This window comes from Pan troglodytes, chromosome X, assembly GCF_028858775.2.
Source record: "Pan troglodytes isolate AG18354 chromosome X, NHGRI_mPanTro3-v2.0_pri, whole genome shotgun sequence".
Taxonomy (NCBI): domain Eukaryota; kingdom Metazoa; phylum Chordata; class Mammalia; order Primates; family Hominidae; genus Pan; species Pan troglodytes.
The window spans coordinates 37,616,256-37,640,515 of record NC_072421.2 but is presented as its reverse complement, the minus strand read 5'-3'; the positions used below and the strand labels follow the sequence as shown (position 1 = coordinate 37,640,515).

Sequence of the window (24,260 nt, the reverse complement as noted above, 5' to 3'; positions counted from 1 at the left end):
TTTCAGAAGTCCAACTGGTGTTAAAAATCCAAATAGATCAAACATTGTTTCTGTTTATATCTGTATGACAACTAATACCAATGTGTGTAATTACAGTGTAGAGAAACCCACATAATTTCTGTGAGGAAAGTTTATTTTCCTGGAAGTAGCCATTACCAAGAAGCAATAGAAACCATAACCAGTGGCTCTTATTTTGCATTTACACTTTTTCATCTTAATGTTAGTATATGTGCAGCCAAAGCAAGCCCTACTTTTTCATGTTAAGCAATGGCTAAGATTGTGTGTGATATAGGTGAAGGCTATCACCAGATAAACACCATCAAGAAGTTATGTTTGTATAGTGTATTTCTGTTGTGATATTTTTAGTACCCTTCTTCCTTTCCAACTCCCTCCTTCTCTTCCACAAATGCAGGTTTTGTATTAATTCTGTGATGCCTGAGGCATTAGGCACTCCAATAAGTAATTAAGTCTCACCAGAATTTGAATTTGATGATATGGTGTCCATCGTGTAAATGAGGATACATCCTCCATGAAGTGCAAGGTCACATAACCAAATGTGAAAAGTAGGTCTGTCTCTTGCTGAAAGGAACTGAACAGTGAATGCTCCTGCATGAAGCCCAAAGCTTCAGTGGAGAACCTCAGAAACCAGATAACTCTGAGCCATAAGGCATGGTATTGGCCTCTCAGAAGTTGTAACAAATAAGTATGAGATTTTCCCTTATTTTGAAGGCATTAATGACTCATTTCTCTAGGATACTGATGTAAGTTCCTCAGTGGAAGACAACTGGAAAATGAGGGTCCTTGTCTACAGATATAAGATCTTAATAAGAGTAATCATGAAATTGACCTCGATGGGGAAAGCACGGAAACAGGATTACATGGCCTGAGTGAAGTCCTAACAGTAGAGAAGATTATGTACAAAGACACAAGAAACACACAGAGGTAAGAAAAGGAATATTAACTGGAGTCTGGAATGCAGGAGCATGTGAGTGTGTGTGTGTGCACGTGTGTGTGAGTGTTTATGTACCTAGATAAGTTTAGATGAGCCTGGAGAATTAACAAGCCATGCTTGCATTTTGCAAAAATATACTCGAGAAGAGACACAGGTTGGAAAGCGTTGCAGAAATACAATAAGAGATAGTGGTGACATGAACCTAAGTTTATGATGATGAATTTGAAGAGAAATTCTAGGCCTTGGCTTAGAAAACAACATAGAAAATACTTGGTTCTTCAGGAACACAATACCCACAGACAAACTTCACTAGAAACAGAATTTGCACATACACAGATCTATATATCACTGCTTAGTTGGATGAAATATATGCATATACATCCATTTACAGATGGACACTTTCGTCACTGAAAGAAAAAGTGCACTTCAGATCTACACTACAAATATATTTACCTACAAATTTACCTATATCAGACAGTTTTACCTGCTATTTTTGAAAGGTAAAGCAGATGCTTGATTTATCATTTTAAACTTATGAGTGCATTTTAAATTGCTATGAATGAAATGAAAATTATTTGAACTTGAACAGATATGTAAGGATATTTGATGTTGCTTGGTAGCTTTTCTCATACAGATCCTATTTTGCACATGAGATTTGCCAGGGAGTTGAAGCTACCTCCTATTCTGCACTTGTTTATATGATTTGGTAACAGTATTTTGTTGTGAAGGTTTATGAACATGGTGAAATACATACATTCTATTGAGAGATATGACAAAATGGCATAACTCAAGTTTCAACTATGATTTTGATAAATAGTTTTCAAACTTGTTTTGGGGGATTGATGGAATCACAAAGGGGAAGATAACAATTTTACTATTAAAAAGTGTTAACATTATTTTGGCTATAGTAATAAAATAATTGTCATAATTATTTCATTAGAATTTTCATATAAGAAGAGTTATAGAATTCTCCTTTCACTCAGCAAATTTGGTTTGTTTGTTTGTTTTTTGAGACAGGGTCTTGCTCTGTCACCCAGACTGCAGTGTGGTGGCATGAAGCCATCCTCCCACCTCAGCCCCCCAGGTAGCTGTAACTACACGTGCATGCCACCATGCCTGGCTAATTTTTGCATTTTTTTGTAGAGACCAGGTTTCACCATGTTTCCCAGGCTGCTCTTGAACTGCTGGGCTCAAGCAATCCACCCACCTGGGCCTCCCAAAGTGGGGAGGGATTACAGATGTGAGTCAACGCACCCGACCCCATTTCTCTTTCTAAGATTAATTCTGCTTTTGTTTCTGGTTGTATGTATTTTTACAAATAATTGAAATGATGATGTAATATTCACAATGCTTCAAAAGTGTGAAAAAAGTATATGTGAATATTAATCACATAAATGATAAAATATATGAAGTAATGAAGCCAAAGAAGGTCATTAAGAAATATTTATAAACATTAGGTATTGAATTTACAGATGTTGCCAATGTTGTACATTCACGGGGCCAGTCATCATAAATTCTGACTGATGTTTAAAATGAGAGCAAGAAATACCCAATTAAGTAGTAAATTGAAAACCATCTAATCTTCTTCCGATGCATCTGTGACGTCTTCTTTGTACTTGTAAACTTGCATTGCACGTTGAATAGGAGTCTTAACAGAGTCGTAAGTCCATCCCCTCCTGGCAAACAGCCTTTGAATGATGCCAGGCATTTCATAGCCCTTGCTTAGAATGAAATCCTTAAAGGCGATTGGTCCATAAAGACCGTCAAGAATGTCGGGTTCATCAGGCTTTTCAAGTACGAGCTTTGGGTCAATCAAAGGTTCATCACTTCTTAGCTTTTTCCCCAACTTAGGCTTGAGGTACCATGCTCCATACCCCATCTTCACATGCTGTGCACTATGAGAATTTGGTGCAGTCTGGATTTTCCCGTCCAAGTCTTTTTCCTGTGAGAAGAATTTGACCTCATCCATTTCGTCTAGCTCCATGCTGTACTTCAGCCCTGAGGAACACTCGTTTGCCTTCTTATTCTTTTGGTCTTGATAGGTTGCTCTGCACTCAGGGGTAAAGTCAAACAAACTGCTGATGGATTCTTCATCAACTCCTAGGTCTCCAGCCCACTTGAAGTCACGGAGTTTTCTCGATGTGTGTCTACGTTGAAGAGAGTCAGAAACACACTCCACTGTGCTTGATGTACCTTCCTGAAACAGTTCTTTTAGATGGGACGCTCCGGTCTTGGTAGGCTCCGGGCAGAGACTGGACACCCGACGAGTCTTGGGAGGCTCCAGGCGGAGACTGGACACTCGATGAGTCTTGGGAGGCTCCGGGTGGAGACTGGACACCCGAGGCTTGGGAAGCTCTGGGTGGAGATGGGACACTCCAGTCCCAGAAGGCTCCGGGTAGAGATGGGACACTCCAGTCTCGGGAGGCTCCACGTGGAGACTGGACACCTGAGTCTTGGGAGGCTCTGGGCGGAGATGGGACACTCCAGTCTCCGGAGGCTCCGGGTGGAGACTGGACACCGGAGTCTTGGGAGGCTCCGGGCGGAGACAGGACACCCGAGTCTCGGGAGGCCGAGGGGAGAATTCCCCACAGGGGTATTTACCAGGCTCCGTGGGTTCGTCGGTTGTCTTCTCCTGGCCCTCACAAGAGCCTGCGTCCTCCAGCTTCCTCTCAGGGTCCAGCGGTTTCAGTACCTGTAGTAGGAGATCTGGAGGCATATCTTCTCCCAGATTGGGGTACATGGCCAAGGGATGCTTGGCCATCAGCTGGGCTTCCACTTCCTCTACGAACGCCTTCCGTGTTGGCTGTGCTGGCGAGAGCTCGGAAAATAGGGCCGCTTTCTTGAGCAGCTTTTTCTTCCTGCTTTTGGGGTCAGCTTGGGGACCTCTGAGAGATATTTTGGGGAGTAAAAACTCGTCACGGCGACAAACGAGCGTATCTTCGGGAGACGGACAGCCGTAGCGGGAGTCGTCCATGCCCTCCTTCACAAATACCCAGTTCTGGGTGTCCACAGGCGGGAACCTCAGGCGCCTGTGCTTGCGCTTCGCGAAGTACTTGGAAGGCGGTTTGTCACAGTACCAGGGCGTGGAGTCCATGCCCGGGGAACTCGGCCGGTCCTGCGGCCTCTGGTCGCCCATGGTGGCCCTCGCTGGGGTGCCACCTCTCCAGTGTCCGCCGTTCCAGATCCCTGACGCTCTAGTCGCTAGGAGACCGCCAGCCACGCGCAGCCCAGTTCCTTCCTGGAGGCGGAGCAGCGCTGACGCCGCCTGCGCAGCCGGGATTCTAACAGGTGTGTAGTAGAATCTCATTCTGGGTTTCATTTGCGTTTCCTAATGACTACTGGTATTGAACATCTCTATATTTGCTTATTTGCCATCCTTATCTCTCCTTGGTTGAAGTTTCTGTTGATTTTTTCCCCATTTTTAAATTGTGTTGCTGGATATCATATTTAGTTTTGAAAATTCTTGTTCTGTTCTACATCTAAGTCCGTTATCATCTATATGATTTGCAAATTTTTCTCTTCATCCTTGGCTTTTCCCTTTCATTGTCTTAACAGTGTCTATCAAAGAGAAGTTTTTTTTTATTTGATGAAGTCCAATTTATTAATTTGCTCTTTTACAGATTGTGCTTCTTTTGATGTATCTGTGAAAACTTTGCCTATCCAAAGGTCACAAAGATTTTTTTAAATTTAAATTTGTTTAAAGATTTGTAAACAGCACACGATATAGATCAAAGTACTTTAAAAAAATGTGTCTATTGCCTGTGTATATCTGGTAATTTCAGTAAAGACTATATTTTCTCCACTGAATTACCTTTGGAAATTTGTAGAATATCAGCTGTCTATATTTTTTTGTGGGTCAATTTCTTGGCACTCTTTTCTCTTCCAGATTTTTCTCTCACACAAATTTCACCCTCTGTTGATTACTTTAACTTTAAAATAAATCTAGAAATTAGGCTGTATTAGTTCTTTAACAATGTTCATTTACAAAGTTGGTTCTTCTAGGTCCTTTGAATTTCTACAGAAACTTTAAAATCAGTTTGTCAATGTCTAAAAAAAATTCCGTTGGGATTTCGATTAGGATTCTGTTGAATCTGTAGATCAATTTGTGGGTAATTGACATATTAAAAATAGGAAGTCTTCTGACCACTGAAAAAGGTACATTTTCCCATTTGTTTAAGTGATTTTTAATCTTCTCAGGAATATTTTGTATTTTTTAGTGCATATGTCTTTCACATAATTTCTCCCCAGATTTTTTCTAAATATTGCTTTTGATACTATTATATGTAGTATTTTTAAATTGCAATTTCCAATTTTTTGTTGTTAGTATATATAAATATTGAGTTTTGTATATCCATCTTGTATCATACAACCTTGGTAAACTCACTTATTACTTTCAGGAGCATTTTTGTAGATTTCACTGAATTTTCTATATATATGATAATGTCCTCTGTGAATAAAGACAGTTTCCCTTCTTTCTTTCCAAACTGAATATCTTCATCCCCTCTGCTCAGTCCAGTTGCAATCCTTGATTTTCCTTTGAATAATATCAGTGAAATTTTTCTCTCTCTTATGGTGTTTAAAACTATATCTATGAAAAAGATTTTTTATAAAAAATGTAATTATAGACAAATTCAGCTTGCATTATTCCTTAACCATATTATTTTCTAATCACATAATAATTTTTTCTGTACATTCTTATCCATTTTTAAAAGAAGTATTTCTTATTTCCCTTGTTAAGTGCAGCTGAACAATGTTTTCTACCATTACTAGCAGGTATACCCTAGTTCCTCCTTGTAAATAAGGCATGATCAATGCCTCTCTTCCCTGTGGCTCCTCCTCTGTAAAATAGACACAATATATATTCCTCTTAGGTTTCTCATTAACGCAAATAAATGGTTTATGTGTAAATCAAGATAATCTATATAACATGATTTTGTATAGTGCCTGGCACAGAATAAGCATCCAGTAAAGTATTGTTATTTTATATACTACTATTTGAAAATAAAAATATTCTACTTTCAGTGTCTAAATAAAGGGGAAGCAGAAATCATACAGATCTATTTATATGTCACAAATATTTTCATTTATCAATTATAAGAATCTGTTAAACTGTCAACACATTTAGTAGATTTCATAATGTGAAATTGGTAAGACCATTTTGATATGGATTTGTTTTTAACTTTCTCACTTGGAAAAATTCCATGGAATGTATGTTAAATTCAAGAGCCAATATTTCAACAATTCTCTATAACAGTACTCTAACTAGCAAGCTCATATGAGTTCTCACTTATCTAAAGTGGGTGAGGGTTTGAATAAAACTTCTATATTCTAAATATTCCCAGAGAAAAACACACATTGAAGCTCCTAAAGGTCAACTGGGTATCTTCAAAATTTTTCATGTGGCTGTTCATTAAAACAGTTTTTGTACTTTACAGCCACTTCATTTTTTTCCACTTTACAAAGTAGAATATTATACAAAATACTCATATCCAGAATACATAAATAATTATTAAAACTTAACAATAAGACGGCCGGGCGCGGTGGCTCACGCCTGTAATCCCAGCACTTTGGGAGGCTGAGACGGGCGGATCACGAGGTCAGGAGATTGAGACCATCCTGGCTAACACAGTGAAACCCTGTCTGTACTAAAAATAGAAAAAATAGCCAGGCATGGTGGCGCATGTCTGTAATCCCAGCTACTCCGTAGGCTGAGGCAGGAGAATCGCTTGAACCTGGGAGGCAGCGGTTGCGGTGAGCCGATATCGCGCCACTGCACTCTAGCCTGGGCAACAAGAGTGAAACTCCACCTCAAAAAAACAAACAAAGAAACAAACAAAACAAAAAAAAACTTAATAAGACAACAGAGAACACAAAACAAAATGTATAATACATAGTAGTTTAACATGTATAGAGATATATAGGTAAGGAAATAAATATAGTTGTGTGCACATATTGGTTAGTATACATGCATATATTTTATAGCTCTGTCTGCTGAGAAACTAGAAAAAAAATGACATCCAAGTAGCAAAAAGTACATCCAGTGCCCAGATCTTGGTTTCTAAATACAATTATCCGAAATAACAAAAGCAAAACGAGACATCCTTGGAGAAATGAGTAATTCTAGGCCTGGGGCAGTGAAAACACAAGATGAGCCTGGAGTATTATGTAATGCGAGAAAATAGGAAGTTCTCAGACAACAAACGAATAAAAGCAGATCAGGAGCCAAACTGAAAGAGCACTCAATGCCCAAAGTTAAAACAATTTAAGCAACATGAGAACTAAAATTTAAAAATTATAACACAATATAAAATAAAATGTCCATGAGTCCATACTGATATAAATGATTGTACAAATAAATAAATGAAAAAAAAGATGCAAATCTGTCTCGTGAAGAATTTCAAAAAATGTACATAGATACTCCTCCCTCCAGGAGGTGGAATTTAAATGCCCCCCGCCAGAGTGTGGGCTGGATTCTAAAAAATGGAATATGGAAAGGGAAAAATAGTGACCTTTTAGTGGAGAAGCCTGTCAGTTCTCTCCTTAAGCAAGTGATCAATGTTAATATCAGCAGTGAGACATTACATTGGTATCATGCACTACTCTGATAGGATGTGATGAGAAAGACACTTCATCTCTGTAGCATTCTTCTCTAAATTCCAGAATCCTAGTCTAATGAGGAGAAAACATATAACAAACCCAAGTCCAGGGACATTTTACAAAATTCTCAAGTATTCCTCAAAATCATAAAGGTCATGGGAAAAAATTAAAGGCAGAGAACCGGTCATAGACTTTAGATCAAAGAGACATTCAAACTAAATTCAATGTGTTAGGCTGAGTTGGATCCTGACACTGAAAAAGGACATGGGTATAAAAAATCTACAAATCTGAATAAAGTCTGAAGTTTAGTTAATAGTAACATGTCAATGTTAATTTTTTAGTTTAAATGCATGTACAATGTAAGATATTAATTTTAGGGGAAGCTGGGTAAAATGTGCATGAAAATGCTCTGTACAGTCTTTGCAACTGGTTCATAAATCAAAAGTTATTCTAAAACAAAAGATTTCCAATTTAAACTATATATTGCATCATGATAAATTATCAGCAAATCACTATTAATCATATAAGAGAGAAAGATGTAGCTTCTTTAAAATGCATACTTGTGGCCCCTCTGTCCTCATATATAGTAAATCATAATTTTTTCAAAGTGGAGCCAGTCATCTACATTTTACGTGGTCTCTAAATTATACACACCAATATGTGAGAATTACTTTTCTAAAGCCCTGTGCTTTTTATAGCCCGCAAAGACTTTCAAAGAGTTTAAAAACCACAGTAGTTATGGTATTATCCAAAGTCACCAAATTTGGAGAAAATTAAATTTCAGCAAGTGCTATATGGGGATGTAAAAATCAGATAGTAGAGCCGGTGGACAAAATAATTCACTTAGATAACATGTACGTAACTGGTGGACCCACAGGATAATGAAGTCATGATAGAAGAGTAAAGAAGATACAAAGTTTGGTGAGTACCTGACTGGCAGTGAAAAAACAACTAGGAGTGAAAGCAACTTACCTGTGCAAACAGCCCTTCTTGGGTTAAAGAAAACTGACATCACTATAGAGTTCAGAGAAATTACAACTGGCCTGTTCAATCAACAAGGAACAACTGCCTTAGTATGAAGTGTTACTCCAGAAATGAGTAATGTAGCTTACAAGCAAAACGAACACCAACAAGCTAATAAATAAATGTTCAAGGAAGTCAAAATGCTCTGAGCAGAGCAGCATGTAATGAATAAGTGTATAAGAAAATTAAACAATGAAAATCAATGTGATGAAGTGCATTGGTTTAATGGAGCCTAAGTAGTACCAGTTCTGACATCTTTGTGTGCCTCTGACTGCTTTTAGTTACCTACAACCTTTACTGCAGACTTAACTCCGGACACCGTTTTCATGCTCCAGCAGACTCACATTATCTGCAACCTTGCTGGCTCTTCCACCCACATGCGGCACCTGCCAGCCTTTTTCAGATACCCAATCATTTTCATTCTGATCCAACCCACTTTGGAATTATTTTGCTTTTATTAGCTCTTGGTAAGTTTACTTTCTGTGATGATTAATTTTCTGTGTGAACTTGGCTAGGCTATGGTGCCCAATTATTTGGTCAAATAGTCTAGATGTTGCTGTGGAGGTATTTTTAAGTTGTCATTTAACATTTTATGTCAGTAGACTTTGAGTAAATCAGATTTACCCTCCATAGGATGGGTGAGCATCATCCAGTTAGTTGAAGGCCTTCAGGAAAAAGACAAAAGTTCCCCCAAGAAGACGGATCTGTTTGAGTTTCCAGACTTTAGAATCAAGACTGCAACATCAACTTTTGCCTGAATTTCTAACCTACAACCAGGTCCGCAGATTTTGGATTTGCCAACCCCCACAGTTGCATAAACCAATTCCTTAAAATTTCTCTCTCTCTCTCTCTCTGTATACATATATTTATATATACCTCCATAGCAACATCTAGACTGCTGATAATTTATCATGATGCAATATATAGTTTAAATTGGAAACCTTTTGTTTTTGAATAATTTTTGATTTATTAACCAGCTGCAAAGACTGTACAGAGCATTTTCATATATATATACACACACACACATACACACACACACACACACACACACATATCCTAATATTTTCTTATCTTTCTGGAGAACCTTGATTAATACACTATTCATTTTGATCATTTTTCTACCCGTAACAATGTTCATATCTTGTCTTATAATGATACTCCCTGCAGCAATTTTACCACTGCTATACCCACTGACACTTTTTCTCAGCAAAGTATAAAATATAGTTAAGGCATAAGAAATAATATAGACTTAAAGATTTCCATTTTGTTCATTGAATCAAAAAACATAAAAGAATTATTCCATACCTTGGTTGAATATCAGAATCATTTGTGGCCCATCTTAAGAGTATATATGCCAAGGTTCTACCCCGAGCCTGCAGAATCAAAATTCCTCCCATTGATAATGATTCACAGCCAAAGGCTGAAATCCCTGGATACATAATAATTTGATCACAGTATTTCATACAGGATATAGTCCAGCACTACTGTTATTAATAAAGAACTTGAGGCAAAATAGAACAAATGACTTATACGAGTTCTCAAAAAGTAAGAATAAACAGTGTCAGGCTAGTATTTTTCATATTTCTAGAAGATTCATTCTATTTTCTGGTATAGATAAATTCCAGAAAAAATGACAATATTCCTGTCTCCTTATATGCATATTTATCATCTGGTCCATTGTTTCAATTCACAAATATAAATAGATTGCAATATTCAGAAAATAATCGAGCAGAGGCAGCTCTATTTTATAAGGTGGTTCAGGTGGTTCAATGACGCTCTCTAGTATATAGTTAGAGGACTTCACAAATGGCTAAAATCTTGGCAATTTTGTGTGTTGTTAAAGTAATTAAACTTTGAGGACAGGTAACTGTTACTGTGTCATATTCTCTGATTTAATTTAAAAAGACTGTTCTTGCTTTTCTATTGATGGAATTTTGCAGATGCATTCAACAAGCTGTCATTAATCTTAGCTTATTTTCTAGCAGCTAGCAAAATAATTCCAGAATCACTTCATATCATGGATATGAATAATGTAGAATAATCAATAATCTCAGTTGTCCACTAGTGCTGATTTAATCTTATTTCTTGGCTTCTACTGCAAAATTTGCATCTTTTATAGAATTACCAATTTGCAGAGTACTGTACACATACACACATAACCAGCTCAAAGCTATGTTCTCGGTAGTGTCCACCTTACCTGGCTAATGTCCAACACTGGAAGAGCAGGCAAAAATATGCCATATTAGTATATTTACAGACAGATTGTTACCATTTTACCTCAATTTTGAAATACAGGTTGTTAATTCTATGTTAAAACCACAATTCACTAAAGGTCCAAAGTTGAGCTGGTTTTAACATTAGTGATCAAAGCCTAATACGTATATGCAGATGCATGCATTCAATACACATGTGAACACACCACAGTTTTCTAAGATATTATTGAACCTTTTACAAAATGTTAATTTAGTTGTGATTTTACAGAAATAGTTCTAATATAATCTTACTACCTGTGTGTTCATTTGATCTAACGGTACTCCTTTACAAAGAGTCTGAAGGATATTCTACATCATCCAGCTGTGAAACAGCTTTATGATGCCAAGTGTCCCATACAGAGGTTTACTCCAATGAACTGGTTTAATTTAGAATGTAATCTAACCAATTATATTTAATAACATGGCTAGGAAAATCAGCCATCAGTGTCTCTGGGAAAAAATAAAGTAGACTTCTGGTTTTGCATAGAATATCGTGATTCCTATTTCCATTGCTCTTTTTACATTTATAACACATGAATAAGCTGAATGTGATTTTTCGTTTTGTAGCCACAATCTCTGTAGACAAACTGATCAACTGAAATACATACATTGATTTGGTCAATATATTTATCAATGAATAATGATTTAGGAAGTTATTTTCATGAGTTGGACAATTGTGCACCTGGATTCATTTACAAACTATTGTCTTTTTCTAAATGTTAGAGATGTTTGATGTGAGGAAGAAAAACTTAAGGAGGGAGACCGACATAATGGAAATTGCATTTTTCTCTACAGCATAATTCAGGAATACATTAGATTAGAGGCCAAAGTGATGATTTGGAAGGAACTAAAAACACTGATATTTGATAGAGACCTGGTGAACTAGGGAAGCAATTCTAAATAGATTATTTTGGATGTGGAACAGATATTTCCAGTCATCACTGGAGTTTTTAGTCCTTGACAGTGATTTAAGGTCTTAGGAATGCTAAGCAATGTTACAATACCTGCACATACAACACAGTCATATGCTCTGCCACCAGTAGCTGCTCTCAGTGTTGCAGGACTTGTCCTTAGTTCAGCTAAAGACTAGCTCCTTGTCTGTCCCATGGCCACGAAAATTTAGGCTCCCAGATAGTTTGAACGGTGAGCAAAGCAGGGTTTTATTGAGTGAAAAGGGAAAAAGGGAGAATGGGGACTCTCCACAAGGCCAGAGTTCCTGACGGTGCACTTCCCACCTCATGCTGTTTGAATCCCAGTTTCCACACAGGAAGAGGTGGGGCCAGGCTCCTCACTGCTGCAAAGGGCGCAAATTCCTATGTCTCCACCCCAGTGTGCAGGCTGGTTGGTGTTTTCCTGGGGGGCCCCTTCCCACCTGGCTGTCTCATTCGCCCCTCTAAAGAAGTACATCTAACTCCTGTTAGAATAAGGAAAAGGATAAGGATGAAAACCGACCTTAACTGCTTCCTGCTGACCGGGGCGTTGTTTTGGAGAAAAGGCTGTCAGATCTCCCTCAGAGGCCTAAGGCTTACCAGCAGAAGGGGCCATCATCAGAGGCTCTGTTTGTATGACCCTTTGGAGCTCGATGGCCTGAAGGCAAGACAGACAAACTGGGTTATTAGAAAACATGTATCAAAATGAAACAAGGGGAAGGGTAAGGATAGCTCAAAAATTCTAAGGCCTTTTACCAGTTTGCATGGGGACAGGGAGGCCAAAAGCCCGGCTGGTAAAAAATTTTACCCTTTTCTGGCATGTTGGGCTCTGGGTTCCCCTCCCCTGAGCCCAACCCCAAGTCAACCAGTTTAAAGTTTGGGAAATTAACTCTTTCCAGTTTGGAGGATGCATCTGAGGGAAGTGTTCCATAGTACGGGGACACAATTACCTATCAGTGAAGAGAGGACAGAGGAGGAGAGAAGAAAAAAGAAGGCTTTTATTTTTCAAAGGAGTCCCAGGGGTTCAGGATGCATTCGAAAGGGGTACAGACTGAAGAATGGCTACCCATCTAGAAAGAGGAGAACAGGCATCCCTGGTTCCCTTCTCTGCCTAACGGATACCCAGGGTACGTTAGTGAGAGAGGGAAGAGAGTCCTCTTTGCCTCTTCTGTCCTTGCCTCCCCAAGTCCCATCAACCTTGGCACGTGTGGCCATGAGTGTAAAAGTGGCTTGCACCCATGAAGCAGGGGGTCGAACGGGTGGGAATCATCTGCTGCTTCCCACGTATGCCCTATCTTCCCTGCTGTCAGTAGCCTTGAATTCCCTAGACCTCATTTATGCCATGGATACTAATGTGGCCTTTATCCATGAAACAGGAAGCTTGGGCTTGGCTTAATCGGCAGGAATCAGCCGCACTCACGTGCACTGTGCCTTTTAACCTCCGTTGTCGTCTGCCTCTGGATCCCTTAGATCCAGTTTTCTTTCCTAGGGCTTTGACTCAAAGCTTGGAATTAGTTTGGGGCAAAAATGTATCTCATGGGGGTGTTGCATGGACTCCTTATCATAAGCTGAATGCTAAGGTGAAACTGTGGAACTGGAGTCCTCCTCCAACAAGGGAGAGAGAAAAGGATGTCCTGTGACACACCCAAACACCTGGTGGCTATAGTTATGCTTGCTAGGATTTGGGTGCATGGTGTTTGTCTTTGGTTAGCTGGCTTGTTCTTACTTTCCCAAAAGGAAACCTCCGAGTAATGAGCATCCTATTGATTCCAATCCCCTGGCAGGATTTGCAGGATAATTGCTCAGAATCAGAATATTGATCCAGATTTTTACATTATCCATCCCTCTTGTTCTTTCTGAGCTGCAGCCAGAGATGGCTGGTTGGTTCACAGGAACAAGCAGGGTTAGTCTAAAAGGTAAGTGAAAACTTAAAAACAACTAGTGCGTTTAGAATTTAATGACAAATGTATGATAAGTTTTGGAACCTAATTTCTCTCCAGTCCTCATGTTTGTTAAAAAACAAATCATCGTAGGTCGGGTGGTTTGCAAAATAGACCTTAGTCTTATACGTGGCCTGATTATTTGCATAAAGTGCAGCAAGGATAATTCTTTCTACATAGGCCTTTTGGATTGGCTTTGATGGAGCTCTATTCCCCAAGGGATCTCAGATAAGACCTTTTAAAGCTGCGCCCAGCTATGGGTTTATCCTCAAATACCTGTGAGTTGGGTGATCCTCGTCTCTTAAAGTTCCAAGATAAACTTAGAGCTCCTGGATCTGGTATATAATTGTTCACAGTAGTCTCTTGTAATCCTTTTATTTCCATGGCATCAGTTGTAACACCATCGCATCGTTTTCTGATTTTACTTATTTGAATCTTGTGTCTTTTATTTCTTACTTAGTCTAGTTAAAGGTTTGTCAATTTTGTTGATCTTTTAAAAACACCAAATCTGTTTTCATTTAATTTTTCTATTGTTTTTATTCTCTATTTTATGTATTCCTGGTCTAATCTTTGTTCTTTCCTTCTTTCTGTTAACTTTGGGCTTAGTTTGTCCTTCTTTTTCTAATCCCTTTAGGTATAGACTGAGATTGTTTATTTGAGATATTTCTTCAGTTTTAATGCAGGCATTTATTGTTATCAACTTATCTCTGTTAACTCAAGTTTATCCTAAAGCTGCCTCCTTATATATTTTAAGTTCAGCCTAAAGGTTTCTCTGTACATCGTAAAGTATAACCAAAATGGAGTTGTATACAGACCATAGCCTACTTTGGTGCCGATCACCAAGCTTTAGCCAATCAAATGTGGCCAACCGTTCAAATCATGTTGAAACAAGGCAAACTATGAGCTGTAACCAATCTGTTTCTGTACCTCACTTTGGTTTTCTGTACGTCAGTTTCCTTTCCGTATCCATAAATCTTCTTCTTCCACCTGACTGTGCTAGAGTCTCTGAGCCTACTCTGGCTCAGGAGACTGCCCAATTCGTGAACCATTCTTTGCTCTGTTAAACTCTTTTGAATTTAATTCAGCTATATTTTTTTCTTTTAGCATCTTTTAGTATTACTTTAGCTGTACCCCATAAGTTTTGGTATGTTGTGTTTTCTTTTTTATAATCATTTGTATGAAATATCTTTTCTCCATCCTTTCACATTCAGCCTGTGTGTGTCTTTAAATATAAAGTAGATCTCTTGTAGAAAGCATATAACTGAATCTTGTTTTAAATATTTTTAATTTATTAACATATTTTATAGTTGTAATTATTTTTCTACTTCTGTCTTCTAACTTCCATACAAAAATTAAAAGTGATTTGTGCACCACCAATACAGTATTACAGTATTCTGTATTTATCTATAGTCACCTGTACCAGACAGCTTTATACTTTTATATGCTTTCATTTTGCTGCTTGGCATTTTTCATTTCAACTTTAATGACTCCATTTAGCATTTCTTGTAAGGCAGGTGTGGTGGGGATGAACTGTCTCTGCTTTTGTTTATTTTGTTTATTTTGGAATGTCTTTAGCTCTCCTTCATTTTTAAAGAAATGTTTTGCTAAGTATAGTATTTTGGTCGGCAAGTTTTTTTTTTTTTTTTTTTCCCCGATTCAGCACTTTGTACATATATCATCCCACTCCTGGTCAGCAAGGTTTCTACTGAAAAATCCTCTGAGTCTTACTGAGGTTCTCTTGTGTGGCACAAATTGCTTTTCTCTTGCTTTCAAAATTCTCTGTCTTTGACTTTGACAATTTAATTATAATGTATCTTACATGGATTTCTTTGGATTCATCTTTTTTGAGCTCCATTGGCTTCTAGAATCTGGATGTCTTTTTTCTTCCCCAGATTTGGGAAGTTTGGGGCCATTAATTTTTAAAGAAACTGTTTTTCCTTTTCTTTTTCTCTTTTCCCTCTGCAACTTCCATAATGCATACAGTGGTCTGTTTGATAGTGTCCCATAAGACCCTTAGATTTTGTTCATTCTTTTTCATTCATTTTTCTTTTTGTTCCTTATTGCATAATTTCAGATTACACATTTTTGAGTGTACTGATTCTTTTTTCTCCCTGATCAAGTCAGCTGTTGAGCCCTTCTAGTGATTTCTTTTATCACTGTAGTTATTGCATCTCTAAGCTTCAAAAATTTCTGCTTTGTTCTTTTTTTAAAAAAATTTATCTCTATTTTGAAATTGTCATTCTGTTCATGCATCATTTTTCTACACTCATTAAAAATCTTCATGACAGGTATTTTTAACTCATTTTTAGGTAATTCATATCTCTTTGTTTCTTTAAGTTCAATTTCTGGAGTTTTATTTTATTTTCCCCACTGGGCCATTTTCCCCTGTGTCTTGTAATTTTTGTGATTTTGTGTTGATATCTGGGTATTTGAAAAATCAGCCACCTCTCCCAGTCTCTAAGGATTAGCTTTATACATGGAAAGATCTTAACCTATAAGCCTGGCTAGAGATTCTGAGGGCCTCTCAAGTCTTTTCTGTGAATGTGTCTTCTCTAGACATGTGTGCAGATTCCTAATTAGAGGGATTTGCCAGTTTCTTGTTTTAAGGAGCTTGTAATCTCTTGCTCCTTCTGTGTCTTTTTGTTTCACCATGGGTCATCTGAAGCAGAAACATGACCATACAGTCTAGCCCTTTTTTACTTGCAGTGGAACCCCAGGTATCTAAAGTATGCTGGGTTCTGTCAGCTCCCCACATCAAGAGAGACAGAAACCAGTACCTCAGGCAGTCCCATGAAAAGCCAGATGTTGAACACGTGCTCTACTCTTCTATTTCTCCCTGAATAAGAAACTGCCAACCTCTATTGACCTCTGTCTGCTGTACCATGATTCCTGGGTAGCAGCAGCGTGATGCACAGCTCTTTTTTGTTGTCAGGGTCCCCCAGGTATCTAGAATGTGCTTGCCCCTGTTAGTGCTCCCAGACAGGTGGGCAAAAGCCAGTCCCTCATCCAGCCCCCTGGAAAGTAAAAACATTGGAAGTACAGCCCAGTCTTTTATTTCCCTCCCCAGGGAGAAGCCAGAAACTAGAAGCTGGGAGTTTTCTCCCAAGCATATGGCACTCTATTGGGGAAGAGATTATAGCATGAGTGCCATGAATTTTCATATAGGCCTGGATGTGACTGGCTTTGTACTTGTCTGGAGTGCAGGAGCCCCTTAACTGGTGTCTGGATTTCTCACAGAGGGAGTTAGTCCATGTTTTATTGCCAAATCTGTCTCCATGGGAGGAAGGAAGATCTAATGCTTCCCATTTTGCCATTTTATGATGTCACTCTCTGTACCTTGGGCTTTTTTAATAGGAGAGAGAAATAAACTTCTATTGTGCTTACAATTTTTTTGCATTTTTATTTTTGATGCAGCTAAATCTAATCCTAATGGATACAAAGAGATCCCTTCTTTGAGTGGTAGATAATATGATACTTTAAAAACTTTACAAATCTAGGAGTATATAAGTCTAAGATTCAGTGCATTTTTTTCTCCCAAATATTTTATGAAAAAGAGGAACTTTAAAATAATAATGAGAATATATACAAATACAATTCCCTGGAAAGAAAATCCTCCTCTTTATTTTTGGTTTTACAGACAGGAAAATAATGGGCCTCATGCTGTTTTGGTTAACTGGGAAAAACAGAGGAGATGTCTGGATAGTAACCTGTTAGCTAGCCTCACACTCCACATCTCTCCTTTTTGGGTTGTATACTTAGCCTGCATCAGAAACAAGAATCAGCTTGTATTAAATAAATGGTCTCACTTTATTTATATTTAATCATTTGGGAAATGAAATAGAACCATTAGAATAGATAATAGACGTCAGTTTTAAAAATAAATACTGAGGCAAAATAAATTTCTTTACTTTTCCATGACATTTTTCTGGAAGCAGGAGCCTATTAGACTGTTACGATGTTCTATTCCATTGACTTATCTCCAGGTTCCCTTTTTTAAAAGACTCGATCTTTTGAATGCCTTTACATTCACCATTTATATGTACTTACCTACTTACCACTTCTGCATCACTAGTACTCTGTCTGAATTCAAATTTTGTATGTCTCATGCAAAACTCAAAATCCAACTGTGCAGTTTCTTGGCCAAAAAAGGAGGGGAGGAGTGTTGAATGTCACTATCTAAATAAAAAAGAATTTTACTGAGTAGTGGTGGCCTGGAGATTGAGTTATGTGGAGGTTCTAATTGTGAATTTCAAGTAAATATGAGTAAGCCACCCATTTGGATGGCACACAGAAATATACTATTAATAATTTTCTGGAACATCTTAATTGAAAGAGAAAATATAATTAGAAGCTGAAGACACTCATTTTATTTCTCAACTAAGCTTGGTTTGTATACCTTCTAGCCAAAAATAAAGGAAATTTCTTGTTCAGTCTTTCCAGAAGCAGCTCTAATAACTAAATATCCAAGGACATCTTGCAGAGGTTTTTTTCCCCAAAGTTGTGAGAGCTTGGTAAAGATCAACTGCGGGAAACTTCTATGGAACTTAAAAGATTGAAAACAACTAAGAGTCCCCCCTCAGATGTTGTCTGCTTATCCTCTCTTTGCACATCTGCTCACCCACATAGCTTTCTGTCACATGTTTTTACTTTCCTGTTTACTCTTTCTGCTGAAGAACCAGATAGCCTTGAAAAGATTAACTTTATTCTGTCTCATGCATCAGCAACACAATTTGTCAACTTGAATCTTTATTATCGGTGATCACATAAAAGCTGAAAAACACAAGATGATTTCTTTTCTCACCTTAGAAGTTGAATTTGTCACCCTAAAAAAATCGCTAGGCTTGTAAATGGAACACATTTTATTTAGGAATCATTGAGAAAGAATAAGCAAAACAAACAAACAAACCAAAAATCTATGACTCTTTTCTGAGGAGAACCAACTTAGAAAAAGAGGAAGATGCAAGAGTTTAGGCGGTAAGCAGGCAGTGATAATCCACTTCTCAAAGCAACTACATACAGAATAATAATGATTTTGGACAAATGTTAACATTTATTCGGAGCTAGACATCAAGTTAATCCCTTTATAGGCATTATCCTAACCAAGCTTCGAGAAAGATTCCATTGTCTTTACCAATTTACAGATGAGAGAACCAAGGCTTAGGAAGGTTAAATAACTTTCCCGATGTCACACAGTGAGGCTTGGTGGAGGAGGAATTTGACATCAAGTCTCATTTCAATACCTCCACTCGTTCATTGCTCAAAGGCCATAGAATTCTCTGTTATCAATAATCCTCTCAAATGTGACTTCAGTAAATATTTTTCTTGCTCCCATCCATACGTACCTAGCTTCTCTAATCGAATCACAGCAAACTACTTCAAATGGCCAAAAAACGCTGAATTATTCCAGGTCTCCTTCTTTTGCAAGTGACAGACCCCCATTTAAGTAAAAGAAGGAATGTACTGGGTTCCATAATTGAATAGTCTTTCAGGGAAGGCCAGATGCAGGCATTTTAATAATGTCATTGGGTCACACTTTTTGTCATACTTTTTTCTTTTTTATTATAATTTTTGTTTTATTGGTTTATTATTTTATTTTTCTTTTTTATTCTAAGACATCTTGTTATAGCATGTCATACTTTTTTTATTACTCAGTTCTGCTTTCCTCTGTGTGGTTTAATCCTCAGCATGCTTTCACCTTGCAGTCATAAGAGAGCCAGCAGTACCTGTAGGTTTAATCCTTCTACATTAGCAATCTTAGCTTTCCCAATGGTTTTAGCCAAGAAAGCTCAGGATTGCTTCTCCTTGGGCAGACCTGGGATATATGCTCCCCCTTGGGGACATGGAAATGGTATAGTTTCTTTTAAATCACATGTTCCAGAAACAGGGAATGGTGGTTTCTCAAAATAAACTCAAGATGTTGCTGATAGTAGAAGGCAATGAATGCTGGGTGGTCAAGCTTCCTCATTCTGAAGTTCAGCTACATGCCTTTCTCTGTACTATCCCTATATTAACCAATTTCCAAAGCTCACCTCTATCAACCTTCTTTAATCAGTTGTACTGAATTTTTAATCTTCAGGACATATTGTTAACATTTTTTTGCTTTATTGTTTCTCTTTTTACATCATGAGACTGTAAAGCCACACTCAGGTTTTAAAACTGAATTAGCTATTTTCCTTCATCTTTATGCCCCATATCTATTCCACTGCATGTATTCTTTGGCATGGTGGATAGTACCTTTGTTGGCCCAGTTGTCCAGAGCAGAAACCAGCCATAATCTTTGACTTTTATCCTCCTTTACTCCCACATCCATTTGCTCATAAAACCCTGTAAACCTGCTCGCTTCAGATCTCTTGACTTCTTCCAAGTCTCGCCACCCTTCCTGCTATTGCCCTAGTCCAGATTTCCTCGTTTCTTGATTATTCTACTTACCGCTCTGACATATCGTCCTCCTTTCAAATACGTTCTCTAATTTTCAAGAAAACTCATCATTCTAAAGCACAGATATGATCCCACGACTCTCCTCTTCAGAACCTTTCAGGGATTGCCTGTTGTATGATTTCCATGGACCTTGGTTTCCTTATTGTTAAAGGAAAGGCATAAAGAGATGATCTCTTGGAGATGATCTCCAGCTCCATGATTCTGTTAATCCTTGCCAGCCCAAAGTAGTTAGCTCTGTTTAATCATTTGGTAATTGGTTTATCTACCTTTTGGATTATGGACTGAGACCCTGTGTTTTTCTGGTTATCGCCCCTTACTGTATCTCATGAGAATGCTGGGTCAAGTCCTGTTGAGCAGTCATCTCAGATTGAGAACAGCTGGCTAAGTGCGACCATGGCCATTCCAGAGTCAAAATCAATATGAATTATTTGGAAGATATCTGCTCTTTTAACTACCACCTCTTGCATTCATGCAGATGTCTAAAAATTGTATACGAGATTTACTTCTACCTTATGTTTTTGACATTGGAACTTCTTAAGATAAGGAGAACTGTGAATGTACAAGTGAAAAATATTAGTGTACCATAAGACAAAAAGCAGATGTGTTAATGCATTATCAACACTAAGCTATTATTAGGTTATTTAATAGCCATTGAACTATACCACCATAGGAATTTATAATCACTCTTTTCCTCCTACCCTTCTGACTGCTGGCGAAAACCTTAGAAATGACCACATGTAGGAAGCTGTTAAACATTTCCAGTCAAATAATTTACTCTACCTAAAGGAACACCTACATCCCCATTTGCCAATTTAATGTATCTTACACAGATGCATTAGTTTACAAGGGAGGAATACTTGTTTTAGCAGTGTCCCATACAGCAATGTTTTATTATATTTCATTCAAATCACTCATCCATACACACATGTTGTAATACCAAAAGGTATAATTGACCTATACTTTCTTCACATCCAATAAGCTGGGGTGTGCACCATTACTTGTTCTTGGCCAATGTGACCCAATCAAACTCGGCTGCCCCTCCTTCAGGTGGAGTGGCAAGTACCACTTTGCTTGCTCATTTCAGATGGCTTTTAATTCTGGGATTACACGTGTACTGGCAATCATGATTAGCCTATAATGGCTAACAAAGTACTATAAATTGATAAAACTGGAAGTAGAAGGAAAAAAGACAATAAAGAGAATAAAATCCTATGTTAGAATGAACATTTTTGTGGCTGCTTGTGGCAGAGGTGTATAATCAAGCAACTGGTCAGGAAAGCAGACAGCAAAACTCAGCCATGGATTGATAGAAAATTTTGACATTATGAAGAGCATCACAGACATCAATAAGTATCTACTGAGTACATATCATGTGTCAGGCATTGATCTAGATGCTGAGGATATAAGAGGAAACAACACAGACAAAATTTCCTGTTCTTATGGGGATTAAATTTTAGTGGAGAGAGATAGATGGGAAACAAAATAAGTAAGTAAAATATATAGTTGTTAGATACTAATGATTGGCGGAAGGGCAGTAACTTTAAAATAATAAGTTGGAGAAAACCTCATTGAGAGAGAGGTGAAAAGGCAAGCCATGAGGTAATTTTTTGAAGAGTATTCCAAGGACAGAAAACTGCAAAGGAAAGAGCAGAATTAGGGAAAAGTTTCCAATTATGTTGTTAATCTAATAAAATAGGGATGAGTCTCCACAGAGGATATGCTATAAGGAATGAACAAAGCACTATTCAGTTATCTCAAGCATTTCTAGGATGCACCCTTTGAGCAAAACTTTGGAAAACCTTTTGAAAGCATTTCTAAGATGCATTATCCCATAAAATGTATTAAACCTTAGGTTTTTTTCATATTCACCCATAGAGAGCAATAATTTGCATAAGAGAAACCCTGATTTTAATACTCTCTTTTCTGGATAGTTTTGCATAATTTTTATGCGATTTCCTTGATGAACCCAATAATACTCTCTTCCATCCATAGTTTTGCATAATCTGCATAATAAGGACATACTGAGAAGAACTGGGAACTGAGCAATTCAGCAAGATCACAGAAACATGTGTTGGGAGCTGCCTGTCAGCAAATGCTTCTAGAAATTCTGTGACTATCAGGACAAATCTTGCAGATAATGGTAAAATAAATGGCCTTGGCAAGATTTTGTATAGACTGCGTATTTCTTGTGGGGTCATCACTGCTTTTAAAGAATCCAACTGGAATTGTTATTTCAGAACACAACGTTTTGGGTGCCTGCATACTTCTCTGTCTTCCAGATTTCTCTAAAATATTTATCTTCCTAACTGCTCATTGCTCTGTTGAGTGTAGACTGTTGATTAGAGGGGACTTCCAGAGCATTGGATTATGGGAAGCTAGCAGGACATTCCAGTTACCTTGCTCCATAACACATTATCCTAAAACTTCGAGGCTTATAACAGCTATATTTTTGTTTGTAATTTTTTGGGTCAGGAATTCTGGAAGGGTTTGGGATGGTGGTAATCTGAAGGCTTGACTGGGGTGGATATTTCCAAAGTGGTTCACTCACATAGCTGTCAGTTGATGCTGTCCTCGGGCTGTCAATCCAAGCACTTCCAGGTGACCTCTTCATGTTGTCTGGGCTTCCTCCCGATAAGGCAGCTTCAGGGTAGTCAGATTCTTACAAGGCAGCCCAAGGATCCAAATGTGAGTGCTGCAACATTTAAGATGGAAGCTGCATTACTTTTTGTAATTTAGCCTTGGATGCCATACAGTGTTATTTCCATCACATTCTATTTGTTACAAATGAGGTATCAGCCCACCCAGAATTCAGAAGAGGTTACATGTACCTCCCTCCTGATGAGAGGAATGTCAAGGTCACATGGATTATAGAGGAACATGTGGCATAGGAGATATTGTCGTGGCCATATGTGAAAAATATAAGCTGCCACACAGGGTTAGTTAGCAAAAGTAGAATGTGTGAAGACCCCGAATTCAAGGTAAAGTATAGAGGTCACCATATCTTGTAGAGAAACAGACAAGAGCAAAAACTGCAGAATGTTTACATTCTTGTGCTCACAAGAGGAAAAGGGTCCAAGAATATAGGAGGAGTTTAGACATGTCAGGCTAACGTTTCAAAAAAGGCCTCACTCTGTATTCTACACTTTAGGGTACCTTAAGTCTCTCATGGCACTCTCATGGTAATTCATTCATTATTTCATAAACTTTCAGTAAATATCTACTACAGGGAGTAGTGGTAGTAGCAGTAGTAGTAGTAGCAGTAGTAGTAGTAGCAGTAGTAGTGGTAGAATAGAGACTATTCTAGGATCTTGCATATCAGTAAATAAATGCAAGAAAAAGCCCTACCCTCATGGAGAGTATATTCTAGTGGAGTAGTGATATTAAAATAAATAACACTGCATGCAAATTAAGTATAGGACAATTAGAGGTGGGGTTTCAAAGAACCCTAACGCTTCACCCTACCCTGTATCCATACGCTTTGTCATGCAACTTTGAAGTTCAACAAAAACACTTTATATTTCCTCATGTGATTTGCCAATAGACTAAGGCAGAAAAGAGTGTGTGGTCCTGAGACTAGACCCTCAGAAGTCTTGCATGTCTCTGCTTTTGCTTTAGCCCCTCTGCCTTTGCCGTGCAAGCATGCTGGGGTTGGCCAGCTAAAAGACAAGAGACATGTGGGCCAGAGGCCAGTCACCTCAGTCTCCCCAAGCAAGACCCAACCCACCTCCAGACACCTGAATGAGCCCAGCCAAGATCCTAAATGCATAAACATTAAATTTACTGCCATATGCTATTAGATTTTGTGATTGCTTTTCATACAGCATTTTGGGGCAATAGACAGATGACACAACTGGGAAAAAGTGGAAGAGCTCGTTTTCTTGGAGACGTGTTTACACACAGTTCTATTTTGAAGCCAGTTAGCAGATCCCTGTTGTTGTTGCTGGCGCTACCTCTAGGCTGGAGTGTTTGGAAGAATAATCAGAGTCAGAATTAACCGAGTTGCCTCTAGATTCATGACAAGGGTGAGTGAGGTGTGGAGGAATGAAGTGGAATAAGGCTTCATTTCTGCCGGTAAAGGCTTTATTTTATGTTTCCTTGTCTGAGGGGACAAAAATCACCTCTAATGCCT

The 24,260-nt window shown here is 38.1% G+C and overlaps 1 protein-coding gene across 1 annotated transcript; it reads right to left on the bottom strand.

Moving 5' to 3' along the window:
• Positions 1-2,382: 2,382 nt before the first annotated feature.
• FAM47C (family with sequence similarity 47 member C) lies at positions 2,383-4,149 on the bottom strand. Its single transcript, XM_001135586.7, has one exon. It carries the CDS (start codon positions 4,086-4,088, stop codon positions 2,529-2,531), a length of 1,560 nt encoding a protein of 519 aa, XP_001135586.1. The 5' UTR covers positions 4,089-4,149; the 3' UTR covers positions 2,383-2,528.
• Positions 4,150-24,260: the final 20,111 nt, after the last annotated feature.